The following is a 16960-nucleotide window of genomic DNA, read 5'->3' on the forward strand; positions in this document are numbered from 1 at the left end:
AGATGGGTGGGTGTCAAATGTGCAGAGCTTTGTCGCCTTGAAATGAGGTTTGCACATTTCAAATCTCTCTGAAGGGTGGTAAGGAGGAGGTGAAATGGCCATAGTTTTCATTGAGATTCTTTTGAAAAGAGAAGACTGGATTAGCCCAGGATAAATGAGATGTATTAGGAAGCTAGGGCAAAAGTTCATGCCAGAAATGATGGTAGCTTGCATTAGGGATTGGTGGCTGATGTGGAAAAATAGTATAGATTCAGAGGCTGTAAAGGAGTCATGAGGTTAGACATGGTACTGGCTTAGACATGGGGGAGAGGAGAGGGAGAAGAAGGTCTCAAAGACAGTGCTCAAGTTTTCACTTTGAGAAACTGAATTCTCTGAAAAAGAAAAAAAAAGAGCTATTTAAAATAACCAGGCTTAAAAGTGTTTTGAGATACAATGAACTTTGGAGGATCTAGGAGGAGGGGGTCAAAGAGGAAGGAGAAACTAAGCAATTGAAAATACAGGTTTAAAATTCAAAGAGAAATCTGAGCTGGATATAAAAATCTGAGTGATTTGCTCACATGTAATCATGTAAAGCCGTAGTTGTGAACGAAGTCTCTTAAGAAGAAAGCATAAAGTCAAAAGAGGAGATAGCCTAAGACTGAGCCGTGAAGGGCCAGGGAGAGGAGAAAGGGCCTTCAGAGAAGATAAGGACTGGTGAGAGAGGAAGAAGGGAAATGTGCGGTTCCACTGAATCCGATATAGGACTGTTTGGACAAAGGAGAGAGTAGTCAACCATGGCAAATACTGATCAGAAATCCAGTATAATAAGTACAGAGTGGTGTCCTTTGGAGTTGACAGCAAGAGATCACAGGAGTAATAGCTCAAGGGAGAAAGGACAAGGATCATTACCATGGATGGTGGGGCAAAAAGCCAGCCTGGAAAAGCCAGCCTGAAGTAGGTGAAGGAATGGAAGAGTGTCTAGAAAATGGTAATAGTGTGGGTCCCCACTCTTTAAAGAAGTTTTGCTTTGAAGGGGAATAGAGAGGTGGGGTAGGAGCCAGAGGGGGGTGTCTGATTAAAAGAGAGGGTTTTTTTGTTGTTGTTGTTGTTGTTTTTTATTTGTTGTTGTTTTTGTTTTTGTGTGTGTTTTTTAGTGTGTGTGTGTGTGTGTGTGTGTTTTCATTTTATTGCTTAGAAGATACTAGGGAATATGTGTGTGCTGTTAGGGATGGTCCAGTAGTGAGGAGATAATGATGCAGGAGAGTTAGAGGTCAAAGGAATTAATTTATTGAGATACCAGGAGAGGGAGAGAATACAAAATACACTTCAGGGTATTTTAGGTTTTTAGGTTTTGCCTTAAATTGAAGGAGGGACTTTTGGGAGGATAGGCTATTATGAGTAAAGTGGTATAAACACTCGTGTACAACTCTTGTTGCAAACATATGTGTTCATGTTTCTAGTGTAAATTCCAAAATGGAATTACTAGGTCATATGTAGATTTATATTTATCTTTTTAAGAAACTGCCAATGAGTTCTCCAAAGTAATTGTGCATTCACCCTCCCTCCAGCTGTGTAAGAGAGTCTACATGTATCTTATTCTTTTTTTTCTTTCTTTTCAGTTTAAAAATTTTTTTTTTCCATCACAAATTGTGGTCTTTTCATAGTGCCATGTCTTCTTGTACTCCAAGGATGATGGTAATGTTCTGAAATTTTCTTCTGGATCCTGAAGTAAGTCATTGGCAGAAATATGCTCATCCTTTGATTTTTTTTTGGTACTGTTTTCTCTTGCTTTGCAATATCTTCTTTAAGCTTCCTATAGATTTCCTCTAATATGGAGCAAGTCAGGATCTGCCTACACTTGATACAGATACGGTGAATGACCTGCTTTTGGAGCTGCTCTCTGTCAATTATATCAGTTTAAATAATATTCTAAAGTCTACAGATGGAGTGCAAATTCATACACAAAGGTCACGTTTAGGAAATACAATAGTGGAGCATAGAGTGGCTACCACAGCAGAGATGATGTGAAATGCATTCTCCAACTTAATAAGCAAATACATTATATTTAAGCAAACATTTGGTCAATATACCAACATCACTCTTTCCTTTATAAGCCAATCTTTATTGACTAGTACGTGTCAGATGTTTTTCATTTAAGCCTCAAAATAAGCTTGTAAGATAGCTATCGTTATGATTATTGTTACAGAAATTAGGAATTTAAAACTTAGAACATTAATTTGTTCAATGTTTTACAGCTAATAAGTGAGAGTGAGAGCTTTACCTAATTGTTCTAAGCTATTACTACACAATCAAGAGCCAAGAATTAGAAGTTAGGTGATGAATTTAAGTCATAGAGACCAAACTCCCAGGAAATTAGAAAGCAAACCCCTACCTTGTTTTGCATATCTGCTAAATTTTTAATTAATTGACTATATGTAACAAAAACTCTTGGCTGTTTTTTTCCTTATCCATTAAAGCTTTCTGTTAAGGTAAAAAAACCAGTTTCCTACCTTAGCACCTGTGACTATATCCAGGTATTACATAATCTCAGCGATTCAAGGCTTAAATTAGAATTTAAAAAATATATACCTAATTCTTTTTAATTCATGTAAAATTAAGAAAAACTTCTACATTAGCATACCTATTTAAAATATGAATAAATCTCTTTGTGTTATTGTGTGTCTTACCAAGAAATTGCTTGGTATAAATTTAACTGAGACTTGAGTTATTCCTGATCATTATTGTCAACAAGCAAACATTCCCATGCTCTTGAATATCAGGAGGACAAGTACATCAAGAATAGAAAATAAGTCCTTGTGCCCTACACCCACTTAAAAAGAAATGTATGTCTTATCTGGTTTGGCTCAGCAAATAAAGCATTGACCTGCGATTTGAAGGGTCCCAGGTTCAATTCCAGTCAAGGGCACATGCCCTGGTTGTGGGCTCAATGCCCAGTAGAGAGTGTGCAGGAGGGAGCCAATCAATGATTCTATCTTATCACTGATGTTTCTATCTTTCCCTCTCCTTTCCTCTCTGAAATCAATACAAATATATATATTTTTTAAAAAATTTAGTTCATTTACAATAGTAAAAGGTTTACAGTTGCTACACCTAGACATTTGGCTCTGATGCATGCTTTCAAAGTTAGTAGCACTGCACAAATTCGGGGAAAAAATCATTAAAAAAGAGTCACCCTTAACTTATCAGTCATTGAGAATGTCCTTCAGCTTAGCAAGCATCAGACTGCTCGTGGGAATGGAATCTTATTTTGCTATACACTGCTTACAAGGGAAGCAAGTTCTTAACATAACTCAGAGTTCTTGACGCTGGCATGAATTGAGTCTGCACTTGCTATGGGAAGGCCAAGTAATTATCTTTTGAGACAGTATTTGTGATGGCACATTTACTGAAAACTAAAAACATACAAATCCAAACTATTAAAGCCTTGCCAGAAGGACAAAACAAAAAGAGAAAAAAATCAAGGACTTCTTTAAATGAATCTCTAAAACTCTGGAAAAGGACCTATCCTTGAGAGCAAGCATGTCAAGTTCAAAGACTAACACGAGCCACATTAAAGAGGCATGTGAGCCATGGGCCACGAGTTTGACATGCTTGCTTTAGAGCCTCTGACAATAAATGCACAGAATAGCTTTCAGAAGCTTAGTGACATCAAAACATCTTCCTTTGCATATATCTTCTCACGGCTTCCACTCTCACTATTTTATTAGCTCAAGATATTGTTACCAGAAAAATGAAACTAATTTTTTAACATGGAAATGCAACCTGAAAATTAGTCACACTGGAAAGTTATGCACGTAAGCAACCACTTAGCCATGGCCCAAAAGGTGCACTACTAACCTGTGCCCAGCCCTATTTTCACATCATGTTCCAGCACTTCTAGCACATTGAGTAAGCCGCTGGTGAGCCTGCAGAGAGAGGAGACTGTCAGAACCAGGAGGCCATTGTGGGCCCAACCAGAGCTGCACCCCAACAATAGTGGTGGAGATGTCGCTGAAACTTGTGTTCTCCGTCACATCAGCTCTAATGCTGACACACACACACACACTCATCAGATCAGAACAGCTGATGAAAACAGACCACAGAGGAGCCTAACTCCTGGCACAGAGGTTACTAGTAATCTTAGGAGGGTACAAAGAGGCAAGAGTAAAAACAGGAAGCAGGGGATTGTTTACAAGGAAAAACAAGTGAAGAAATGAAATCTTGCAATTAGTCCAAAAGTCTTACCGGAGATACATATATATATATTTTTTTTTAATTTTTTTTTTAACCAACCCATCCTCCTATGTTAGGAAGTAGAAATGATAAAGCTTTGTCTTTCCTCTCCATCTCAGAGAATCTGTTACCCTGAATGAGTAGTGACTTTCAAAATCAAAGAAAGGGAGTATAACTGGAAAAGGGGGTACGGGCTGGTGAGTCCAGGCCTGCCAGTTCAAATGAGGCCCCTGAGGACAGCAGAAACTATAATAGGAGAGATGGTTCCTGTGCTGAATTCTGGACCTTGTGGCCCTGAGCTTAATAGATATGCACTTTTCTAGAGGAACGAAGAAACTAAAGTGGTCCTTAGAAGTCTGAGAAGTTGCAAAGGTCAAAGTGGTCCGCTCAAAGACACACATGGATTATAATTTTCAAAGCCGCAATGTACATGCAATAAAACTCTCAAAGTTGTTGGGGAAAGAATAACAGTGGTCATGTAAACAGAAATGTATCCATAAAGAAATTTAACTTCAGTCCTTAATTTGGATCACGTTTCAGTTTAGATGTTGTGTAACTAAAGGAAAGGGTGTTAAACCCTTCCCCTCTCTGGCCACTGGATCATAATTATGATCACTAAGCTGTATATGGGCAGAATTCTTTGTCATGCCTTACCACGCGATGACTCAAAACTGGAAGCCTCTGGAACCCCTCAGAACACTCTAGAAATAAATTGCTGTGTTTCTCGTGCCTTCCCATGCTGCCAGTGACATAAATATTTCATTCATGAGGTCTAACTGCCGACACCTAGACTTCTAACTGTCGACACCTCCAACTCTTTGCCGAGGTCTCTCTTCAGCCAGTAGAATCTGCTCTGCCCTGGTTTGGGGAAGGTCAGAAACTCCAGGAAGTCAATGCTTCTTCACCCCACACAGCGGTACCCCAACAATAGCTGATGGGTGTTTGGGTATAACCACCTAGGTGCCCCACCCCTTAGGCAGAATGACTTGGAGGTCTGCTTTGGACACTGACTTCTTGGAATTTCCAGAAGGGTTGGACTCTGGGAGCCCATGCTGGTAACTTGGTTAATTGTGTACTCTTTGCTGACTTCCTTCTCTGCTCTGTCCTGAGATCACCTCCCCACTAAGATGCTTGTACATGAATCTTTGTCTCATGGTCTACTTCTGCAAGAACTCAAAACAAGAGTAACCTGGAAAAGATGAAAATCCACCCCACCTGCCTCTAAGAGGAAGCAGCTCTGTTCTGGGTTGACTAATACCAGAAAGGAGAGCGCCTTCCTGTATCTAATCCTGGACCATGAATTCTTAACCTAGCATCCATTGGTCAGCATCATGGGGTCTATGAATTCCCTGAAATTAGGTGCAGCCTGTTTTTATCTCCGGACTTTTTTCCCCCCTAAAGATACATGCTATAACTCTCATCTGATTCACTTGTGAGTATATAACCTTTCAAAACGTTAAGAACCCGTTATAAATGAAGCTTTTGCATTCTGGTGAACCATGATAGGGCAAGATCACTCTCACGTGAACTGGCATCCTGCCCGGTCCAGCAGGTGACATATGCCATATGTAGGGTGTTAATTCCCAGCAGCACTGCATCATTTCTACCAGCATGAGTATTTCTAGCAGTTTACACAACACAGCGTCATGGGAAGTGAGCCCCTCTCCCTGGAACACCTGCTGGAGTTTGTGCCCCTCAGGCCCTGCTGTCAGTTCTGAATGCTATTGGTTCTGAACTCCTTCTGTGGTATTTCCACTTTCTTGTTTTGCACAAACTCAGAAATTTTAAGAGATGTGGTGTTCTTAAAAGACATACTCTGCAAAAAAAAAAAAAAAAAAAAAAAAAAAAAAAAAAGCCCTGTCAAGTGCTTTTTTCTCCTCAGACGCAAAGGTATGCACCTATCTAGTTCTCATTCCAATCAAACATAACTATAGAAGGGAGATACTGAAGGGATGACTCCAAAAACAAGGGCTGCTGCTTTGCAATTCAAACGTTCATCATCTATCAATCAGTCATTGCCTACTTACGATATGTTAGAATTGGGACAATGTGCAATCGCTGCTCCTCGTTCCCTGAAAACATCCAGTTCTTCTGCGGAAAGGTAGCAGCCATGTGCCATCACTGTCTGGAGAGAATAGTGTCCTGAGTGGGGTTTACCGCTTAAAAATGCTTCAGTTAGTCCTCACTCACAACAAAGAGAAGCTGTGACACCTAGACCTGCTCGCATGTGCGTGAAGATGTCCGTAAGCATCTTCACAAGAACGTTTATGATTACCTGTCTGTATAAAATCACTCAGTACAAGTCACATCTCAAAAAGGCCTGGAAAGACATTGGATTACAAAAGTTTCAGCACATGTGGAGATCTTATCATTTTCTTATTCTTTTTTTTTTTAATCTATAAAATAAGGAAGGTTGATCCAGGTCATCTACAGCATAGAACACCCATCCATTTTGAAGATATTGTGATTCCTTCATCTCCCCTTTAGAAAATAACCAAGTTACTTTCCTTTCTAAATCTAGTGGGTGTCTGGTGGGGCTGTGCTTATTCCTATTCTAATCAGAGCTTTCCAGAAGTGAGCTTTCCTTTCTCGGCACATGGAAGCTGTGGGAGGGATCCTGGAAGGATTTGTTCTTTCATTCTGCCCCATGTTAGATGGAGGAACCATGGACCTGACACATAACCTAACACACTTCCGTTATTTCATTGCCTATATTTACATTTTCATAAAAAATAAGAAATGTAATATCTTATATGCATGAATTCAGAAGGTAAAATTGATCTAAGAAAGCAGGAACTGCACACATAAGAGACGTCTCTTCATTTTCAGTCTTGGTAATATTTGTGAGTTTTCCTGAATAAGGCTTTTCTCTTCCAAATTTCTTTGTCCTCAGCACTGATTAGCTTTGTTCTTTAGGATTTGGTGGTCACGTAATTATTATTAAAATATAATTTTCAAAACCTCTATGCAGAGCAAAGGAACATGCAGATTGAAGGTTAATGTATTAATCATATGGAAATATATGTTATGGAGGATGAAGATTAAGGTGCAGCATGGATAAGATTTATGCTGAACATTAGCCCTCCAAATTAGTCATAGTCACATTTCCATTCACCAAGTCCCTAAGAATTTATTTTCTGCCATAGCTAAGGCCAAGGCCAAAGGGTATCTTGTTCTAATGAGCTCTCTGCTCACTCACATTAATTTTAATTAACTTAAAATGGTTTAATTATAAAAACAATACACACTCATAAAAGCAATCTCAAAGTGTTTAAAAATACAAAGTAAAGAGTCCTTCTGCTTTCTCCCTCTGGGAGAATAACCTTTAACATCCAATGTTTGTCTTCCACGCAGTTTTTCTAGGTAAGCACACACCCACACATATACACACAGACATCAATTTTGTAAGCATGTGTGCCTCATTCTCTGTGAATGTTGGATAAAATTATAATTATGTAAATTCTATCATCCCAACTATCCCCTGTGAGAACCATTTTTTAATTTTCATATGTAATTAACATTCCTATTCATATTTCTTGCAGAATGGATCCTCAGATATGGTCTGCTAACTCAAAGAAATGTACAGTTACATTCTAATAAATATTGACACAATGTCCTTGGACCAAATGACCAAATTCCCACCCTCAAGGAAGCTTTTATATTTATTCACCAGGATGAGAGTTCAGGCCCATTTTTAACTATGTACACCCACACATATGCATGCTCTGAGCTTTAGTCTGGGAATTGCACACGTCATAGAAGACTGAAGAGCACTACTGAAATCTTAGGATTTAGATGAATATGCCCCATTTGACAGAGACCATGTCATGAAATGCAACTTACCTTATTTGTTAGAAGATTGTTTTTATCATACACATCTGTATAGTTTTTATAACTGGGGTATAAGTTTTCCACAGCTTTAATTTCATCAGGATTTTCACTTATATGGCTCTACGAGAAAAGAAATAATATTTTCAATTTTTGAGGTAAAATACCACTAGAAATTATACTTCCTATCCTAAAATGTTATGGATGGTTTCTAACTTGTCGATGTGAGGGGCCATATGGAAAGGCAATAAAGACTGTACATGTGTTTTATTTAAAGCAGTCATGTGACAAAGAAACTATGAATATGTAATTACACCAGCCTGTAATGTTCTAACCCATGTAATGTTACAACAAGTCTTTTCAAATTCTAAACTATAGTAAGAACAAACAAAAATAAAAAGTATTCCTTAAAGAGAGTTAACAGCCTAGCAATTTGTGATCACCTATTTCTTCTGCTGTTGTCCTTTAAGAAAAGAGGCCATCAATAGGACAGATGGCATCTTTCACTCATAAGAAAACTGGGTTTGGATAAATAGAGCTGAATTTTAGGACAAGTTCTGACCCTAGTCATGGGTCTTAGGGTGAGTTAGTTCTTTTATTTAGGACTCCATTTCCTTATTTCTCAAATAAAAGGGTTTGGCTGGATAAGCAATTTTTCAACTTTTTTAAAGCTTTAGCCATGTTATTCTGATAAAAATTCATGGAAATCCAGTATGTAAAAGGCATAAACAAGTTGCCTCTCAGAATGCAGCAGGGTTGGGGCTCTGTTTCCATTCTGTCCCCTTTTTTGGCTTCCGGAATGAGTTCTTCTGCAGAAAACAATTGGAAAATAACAGAGCTAGACACTTCTGCAGCCATCAAGAAAGAGCCCGTGAGGACTCACATGCAAGCAAAACAAGAGAGTCCCAGCTCCCACACTGACCTCTCTCCAGGCACCACAAAACAGGTGAGCATGTGAAGTGTTTCAGAGACAAACCTACCCTGAGCCTAACACAAAAGTCATTTCAGGCCAACTGGTGGTGAATATATATTATGGGAAACTCATGAGCAAGCTATCACTTCTAAGAATAGCAATGCCATTTCCCTCTCTCCACAAGCATAGCCAAATAAATAATGGGGGGGGGGGGGGGTGGAAACAGCAATATTCTAAAAAACAGTCTCCCACCTATGGGATGAACTCCATCCTTGTCCTCTAGGAAAGCCCAGACCAAGAATGCATGGGCACCAGAAGAAAGAACAACCAGATGATGTGTGTCATTTTGATAAATGTGAGTAAATACACATACATATAGACATACACCCCAAGCAAGGATATACTTGCTTTTGCTGTGTGTTGATGGGGTTCAGTATATACTGCCCCAAAATATGGCATCTCGGTATATTGAAAAATGCTATCTTAAGGTAAAAGAATTTGCAGAAGCAGGAAGGTCACTCTGGTGTTTCGCTCACCCTTCCTTCCCCAAAACAGGTCATAAAACCCACATGTGAGAGGTGCCTGCCCTACACCTGGAGGAAAAAGAGCATCCTTGTCTCTAATGGCAAAGGGAGCCAAGAAGAAGCAGAACAAGAAGGGCTTGCTAAGTTTCCTACACTTAGCTCATACCCCTTACCCTATCATATTCCTCCACCTCCGTGCATTCTTCATCAAACCTGTAATGTTCAAAAATACTCAGGTCTGACCAATTCTCTGGGTTTTCCTTCCCAATGAAGGGTCCTGTGTCATGTAAAACTTACATTAAATACATTTGCATGCTTTCCTCCTGTGAATCTATCTTTGCATTTAGTTTTCAAAGCCAAACAGGAACTCCAAGAAGGCTGAAGAAAAATATTTCCCTCCCCTACAACCGTGAAATTAAATTTTAAAAAAATCCAAATATCCCAGGCTGCAACACTCCCCCCACCCCTCTACCTACACACAAACAAACAGAAAGAGAATGGGGAAAGATGAGAATGGTGAATGAGACCTATTAAGATAAATCTTAAAAAAAAAAAAAAAAAAAAAAAAAAAATACACCACCCTCTACCCTAAAACTGATAAAGAATCAATGTGTTACCTTTGCCCTGGCTTGCCCTTTGTTGTAAGATAGTCAGCTCTTGCCAAGGGAAATTTTACTGCAGTATGTAATGAAGTGTGGATGGAGGAAGGCCAGTTCCCAACTTCCAATTTTAACCCAGCTGGAAGCTTTAAAACGTGTTTTATTCCTAAGTTGCACCTGCTTAATGACAAAATAATATATACTTTTTTTCTTCCTGGTTTTAAATGAAGAAACTTGGAACAAAGGGGATTTTAAATGCATTTTGTAAGGTGGAAATGAGGTTCTTATTCCTTTTTAAATAATAGGTGTTTCCTTAAAAAAAATGAAGGGCTTGAATGCTGAGAAAGCATCAAAGGAAAGAGAAGCAGAAAAGAAATGCATTAAATGTATCCTGCAGACAACAGGAAGCCAGTCTGCCTTTGACCTTGCTGGATTACTTATGATTGCCTCATCTCTGCAAGCCTGATCAGAGATGATTGAGAGGAAATGGTGCTTCCGGTTTCTTAGCCGAAAAATTAAAGAACTGGACTTAGGTGATATCTGTAAGGACCTTCCCTGTCCCATAATGCTACACCTCTATATCTGAGTAGAATTAGAGATTGCCAGAATGCAGAATAATGAGAAGCCTCGCAGGTCTGGCAGAAGCAAAAACAAGAGAAAAATACCCACCTGAATGTGCAAATCGCGGGTCTTTGCGATGTTTCCAAGTTCGGCCAGCATCGTCTCAGAGCAGGAAAGGGCAAAACGTGGTGTCACTATGGGCTTCACTCTAGAATACTGGAAATAGTAAAACCAGTGGATAAGGGAACTGTTGATACCCTGAATGTGTAGCATGCCCTGAATGCATATCTTACGTCTGGGTAATTTTATGTCTTGATATGTGGGGACAGTCCTCCTTTCTAGGAGTGGGTGGAAGAGCTGGGTTTCATGGAAATGGCTCATGGCTGAGGACAAAGCAGAGTAGATTCTGTAGCACCACGTTCAATGGAAGGAGAGGTTGTCTCAAATATTAGCCACCCCTGCTCCACCCGACTCCGCCAAGACCTGCCCTGGTGGCCTCCATTAAGAGAAATGAGAGGCAGCAGGAGGACTTCTAAAGGAGAGATCTGGGAGACTAGAAGGGACGTAGTGGCCTATTCCCCTTTCTATGTGCTGGCCATGGCACCCCCAAGGACTGTTCCTTAGCAGAACTGTCTTTGATGTCACCTGAAGTGAGGGTTTGAGCAGGAAAGAACTTATGGAGGGATGGAGAGAATAAGGGCCCACAAGACACCTAAATTTCCCAAGATTAGATGGGAAGAAATTCCGAGCTTCCCTGTCGTTTCCAATCAGACCTCAAAAGATGGGAAGGGAAGGGTCTGGCAATTAAAGCGATGGCACCAGGGAACTACAGACTGCTAGAGATGGAGGCAGAAAGCAGCACTGCCTCCCTAGGCTCACCAACACCTGCAAAGGGGAGTGCCTGGCTGAGTGCCCGCAGGCCATGTGACATGCCACACATACATATGTGGACCAAGGCAGCCTGTGGCAGGGGCATCTGGGCTGGACACCACCTGTGTTTCAGATCAGATCCAGTAGGCCACCACCATTATCAGCACAGCCAGCACACATCAGGCTTCAATTTCCAGTTGCTACCAATCTGTCCACAGCCATGGAGCCTACCCCCACCTTCCCACAGATTAACCCCATGAAATTAGACTGTCCCAAAGTAGAGGAAGAGAAAACCACCAAGAGAGCAAAAAGAAAAATGCTTGACCTCACTGGGCCGAGTTGACAGGTCCTCTGTGAAAACAACTCGAGGCTCTAGGAAAATACTTCTGCATGCATGGGGAGAAGCCAAATGCACCCAGACCATTCTCTGCCAAGCAACTTAATAACCAATCCTACGACTAAGACAAAGGCAAAGGCAATCAAAAAAACAAGCTGGAAACAAGTTGACTTACGTTCTTTCGGAGCATTTCTGACACGAATCTGAAATAAGTCAACAAATGGGAAGTTAGGAGATTTAGGCATTTAAAAAAAATTCTTTTTAAAGATGTGAACATGAAATTCCCATGACCTATTTCCCATGCAAACACTCTAACACTGCACGTTTCACCACACTAATTAATGATGAATAAGCAATAATTAATCTGCTTTCTCGTTTGCAGAGATGGAGTGCAAAATCACAGAGAAATGCAATGCTGTCATGTAACGTCATCTGGGCTGCTCCTGAGTATTCCCACAGCACTCAAGCCATTCTACCAGCGTAAGTTCTGGTTTGGGGAATATTGCAAAATGTGATGTTCCAGGGATGTTAGAGTCCCCAAATGGGACTGGAGATATTTAGAAACTATGGGGCTCTCCACTTCCAATTTCTCTACAGTAGAAACTACTTATTCACACAATGTCACCCTTTATTTCCACTGGGATTCTGGAGTAAGGTAGAAGGCAAAGGGTGTGAAATGGTGGTATGTGCAGGGATGGTGGTATCTGCATGACCCATAAAATGATTAATTCTGCCCTGGCTGGGAGTATTTATTAGCTAGGCTTCCTGTCTTCTGGAAGTCCTTTTCCCTTTGTTTCAGAATAAAATGTGAATTCAGGTTTACTGTGACCACAAACACACAGTCACAGAAAAGTTGAGCTGACGGCCAATGCTAAGGCGAAGGTGCACGCTTCCTTTTCTCTGGGGCAGGTGGCGGCTCCTAAGCCTCCCTCTTCAGAGGTAAAGGAGGTCTGGGGAAATCAAGAAAAGTGGGACTTCTAAAATTTGCATTGGGACATGTTTGGTCTTGGGAAAGATTTAAATCTAAAGAAATTTCTTCTATGTTGGGTGTTGAGTGTCATACAGCACAATTCCTTGTCAAATCCTCAAGGCACCATGAAAAAGCCATTAAAGAAATGCAGAAAAAGTACTTATAGGATCAGTAGGATATGCCAATGTAAGATAAAGAGTTCAAACCCGTGTTGCTCAAGAGTCAACTGTAGCTTAAAGAGCAGGCCACACACACACTTAAAGCAAGTCCAACCTATAGGAGAAGACCAGATCTATAATAAAGGAGAGGGATAGTGTAAATCATTCACTTCAAAAAAGAACCCCTCATTTTACAAAGGGGCTTATCCTAGCACTCCTATAACAAGTTCCCACCCAGCTAGCGTGGCTCAGTGGTTGAGCGTTGACCTATGAACCAGGAGGTCATGGTTCAATTCCCAGTCCGGGCACATTCCTAGGTTGCACATTCAGATTCTGCAGGAGGCAGACAACCGATGATTCTCTCTCATCACCGCTGTTCCTATCCCTCCTTTCCTCTCTGAAATCAATAAAAATATATTTTTTAAAAAATACACACACAAGTCCCAAGAAGCTTTAAAATATAATTTGGTATACAAAAATAGTATGGAATGCAATTTATTTTTTTAGGACCAGATCAATTTCATAAAGTTGGGCAAACCCACGCTGGAACGTGTGCACATCCTGCCTGGTTCAGAGAGGTTTGCTCTCTCCATCTCCAACTTCATCATGCAGCAGAAGGACCGCTCACAAGACAAATCGAGATGAACATACCTCTCTGTTTCCTCAATTGATTCCTCAGTGGTTTCCTTGTATTCTGGGACAGTGTCATTCATATCCATGCAGACTTTGCCCACAAATGCCCGCTGCCCAAATTTATCTGTGAGGCACACACACAAAAAAGAACCTCAGGTCATGTGTCTTTCCCACATAGCACCTTCTCTGAGACTTTTAAAAACATGTTCACATTAAAATCATTATGAAAACATAGGTGAGAATATGAAAGATTATTGATTAAGAACAATAACAATAACAAAACCCCATTAAGTTCTGTAAGTAGTAAATATTCTTCCACCCATTACATCAACCACCCCCTCCCCAACTCCTACTTCTAGGCTGGCCAGGAAATAATTGGGTGTTTTTACTTATTATTCAGTTTTTTTTTCTTTGCTTATACAGTTTGTCTATATTTTTACTCAAATCCTAACTATCCTTGTACCCATTTTATTGCCTGGAAAAGAGAGGGCAGCCTCAGACCTGGTGTAACACTATTCGACCTTGCCACCTAGCTTCTTCTCTCTCCCTTCTCTTTTTTCCAGGCTCCCAATCTCCCTTCTGTCTTCTACTCTACCACTGTCCTGGGGACTGAGTCCTTCTTATGCTCTCCGTCTGTTTTACAGAAAAAGCAGCAGTGCCTAGTGATAAGGAAAGGGCACTGGAGTTAGACAGAATTGGTTGGATTTGACTCCTTATTCCAAGATAGTGGATATTATTTGCTTAAGGTCTAAACCTATATGTGTCCAGTGTCCCACACTATGTGTCCAGTGTCCCACACACTATATATATAGTGCCTGGCACATGCTTAGAAAAGATATTGCCACTATTCTTAACTGTAGCTTTGCCAATATTATTATCTGTAAAATCTTATTTAGTCCTACCAGCAGCTCTCAACACTAAAGAACCTAGTCTAGTTAGAGGTTCTAGGAAGTCTATTTCAGCTAGGAAGTTGACATTGGGAAATGTTAATTTTTCTTACAATGTCTCCACCTGTCATAAGAATCTTACAGAAATCTTTCTGCCTTTCTGTTTCCCTATAATTCACTTTAATAACTGGCCATTAGATTGTTCTTTCTTAAAACAGTGCCTTGATCACATACCTCACCTGGCATCAAAATCTTTTTTGATTTTTTGATGCATATTCAAATCCTTCCACAGTCTGAGTCATCCCATTCGCCCGACCCCCTCTCCCACGGACCTCCCAGCCCTCGTGTAATGAATTCTGTCCTCCAGTTCAGCTACTCTGTTCCATGCTTCCAGTGTCACTATACACATTCCTGCCTTTGTTCATGTCATTTTCCCTGTATGAAGGACATTTTCTCTTTCTCTATCTTATTTTCCTTTAAAGCCAAGACTTCCATGAAGTCTTCCTGGATGTTCCAGTTCTGGATTCTCTCTGTCTTCTCCAAAAATGGCAATAGTTGTTTTCAGCATCATCTTTTAGACCATTGACATCAATGACCTAGTCTGCAAGCAGTAGCATCAGCATATCAGCCGACACCATTTACTAGCACCTGTTATGAGCTGGTCACTGTGATGGATACAAGTTTCAGAATCATCGACCTAAATCAAGTTTCCTCTCTCCTTACTAGCTATGTGAGTTGGGCATTTTTATAGCCTCTCTGAGCATCAGTTTATCCATCTGCAACATGGGGACATAATAACTACTTTGGAAGGCTGTCTGCAACTGAGCTGACATAATCCATGTAGAGTATTTTTGCACAATTCAGGCAGCTTAATAAGAGCACTACAGCTCAGCTAACATGGCTTAGTGGTTGAGCATCAACCTATGAACCAGGAGGTCATGGTTCAATTCCTAGTCAGGGAACATGCCTGGGTTGCAAGCTTGATCCCCAGTGTGAAGTGTGGAGGAGGCAGCCAATCAATGGTGTGCTCTCATCATTGATATTTCTCTTTCTTCCTCTCTCTCTCTCTCTTCCTTTCTCTCTCTCTCTTCCTCTCTTCCTCTCTCTCTCTCTCTCTCTCTCTCTCTCTCTCTCTCTCTCTCCCTTCCTCTCTGAAATCAATAAAAAAATATTTTTTAAAGGACACTACATCTTCTCCTAAAGTTACTAATCAATGTGTGTAGTTATTCATCAATTAGTCCTATCTGGCTCTTTTGTTCCCAGCGATTTGCACAGTGCCCTAAGTCTAACCAATTGCCAAGATATATGTCTGTTGATTATAATAAACTGTTGCCATTACTAGAATTAATAAACCTGTTCCAAAAAGCCCTAACATAATACACAAAATTCAGACCTATACACATCATTCTGGAACCAAAAACCATAAGTGAATAATCAAATTACCTAAACAATAAAAAACATCCAGGGGCCCCAGTAATACAAAGACACCTAATTGTTTGCAGGGAATGCAATGTCAAATTTCAGTAATTAAAAGGCAAGATTGCACACAAGTTTAACTCCCTGCCAGACATGGTCTGGCTGGCTTTGCAGGATGTGCCCACAAAGTGTGCCTTCATCTTCTCACCTGTAATTTCCGCAAGGAGCAGTGATGAGTCAGTGTAAATTGTTGTAAAGTAACAAGCTGTGGTTGTTCCATTCTTCAGTGTTCTTCTCTAAAAATACACCACAAAAACCATAATTCGCATGTGCCAAGAAAGTCACGTGGCATATACAGATGAAAATAAAATTCTAGGTCCCAATTTTAAAATGTTTTTATTTAAAGATATGCCACCTTGATATGAAATACAGTTCAGATAAATGGCAAATGTACTAATTTTCCAAAAGTGTGAGCTGGATGAGAACTTGATATTTTTGATTTTCTTGATTCATATAGTTCTGTGTTGCAGAATTCATTAAATAAGATGCTAATTAATTCCTTATCTTTAAGTTTTGGCTGAGCATATGCAAACATATTGCATCTGGGAGTGAATAAAGGATATTTTTTTTTTTGTCTATTACAGGATAAAATAATTTAGCCAGACTTCTTGTTCAAGCTGGCAGATTGGTCACATACATATCTCTCTTCCTTAGCGAGAGAGAGAAGAGAGAGTTGTTAACAGGGAGTTGGCTCCAAGTTCGTCTACAGAAAACCAAGCCCTGACAAAACGCTTCTTCTTCCTGTTGAAATCAGCCAATCACCCCTAACCTGCTCCTTGCAGGAGAGATTTACTCTTTGTAGAAATTGAGTAGTATTTGGAGTATGTAAGCCCCAAAGGACAAGGCAAGGCACAGTCTGAAAAGAAGAGATTGAAGAGAAAATCTGGCTGATCTCCAGGGGCCTTCAGTCAGCTTGCTAAAATGCCACACGTATTACTACCACCAGTCCTGGCAAGACTGAAGGACTCCTCCCCAGTGAAGATGAGTGGCTC

The 16960-nt window shown here is 40.2% G+C and overlaps 1 protein-coding gene across 2 annotated transcripts in view; it reads right to left on the bottom strand.

Moving 5' to 3' along the window:
* GDA (guanine deaminase) overlaps positions 1-16960 on the bottom strand; it is a 74997-nt gene that overhangs the window by 11216 nt on the left and 46821 nt on the right. For both annotated transcript variants that reach the window (XM_036433802.2, XM_036433801.2), the window contains exons 4-10: positions 16117-16204; positions 13624-13729; positions 12020-12047; positions 10746-10853; positions 8056-8163; positions 6240-6337; positions 3838-3905 (exon numbers count right to left, since the gene is read on the bottom strand). In XM_036433802.2, the coding sequence (XP_036289695.1) occupies positions 3838-3905; positions 6240-6337; positions 8056-8163; positions 10746-10853; positions 12020-12047; positions 13624-13729; positions 16117-16204 (604 nt within the window). The remainder of the gene's footprint in view (positions 1-3837; positions 3906-6239; positions 6338-8055; positions 8164-10745; positions 10854-12019; positions 12048-13623; positions 13730-16116; positions 16205-16960) is intronic.

Source organism: Pipistrellus kuhlii, unplaced genomic scaffold (genome assembly GCF_014108245.1).
Source record: "Pipistrellus kuhlii isolate mPipKuh1 unplaced genomic scaffold, mPipKuh1.p scaffold_m20_p_12, whole genome shotgun sequence".
In the NCBI taxonomy this organism is placed as follows: Eukaryota; Metazoa; Chordata; class Mammalia; order Chiroptera; family Vespertilionidae; genus Pipistrellus; species Pipistrellus kuhlii.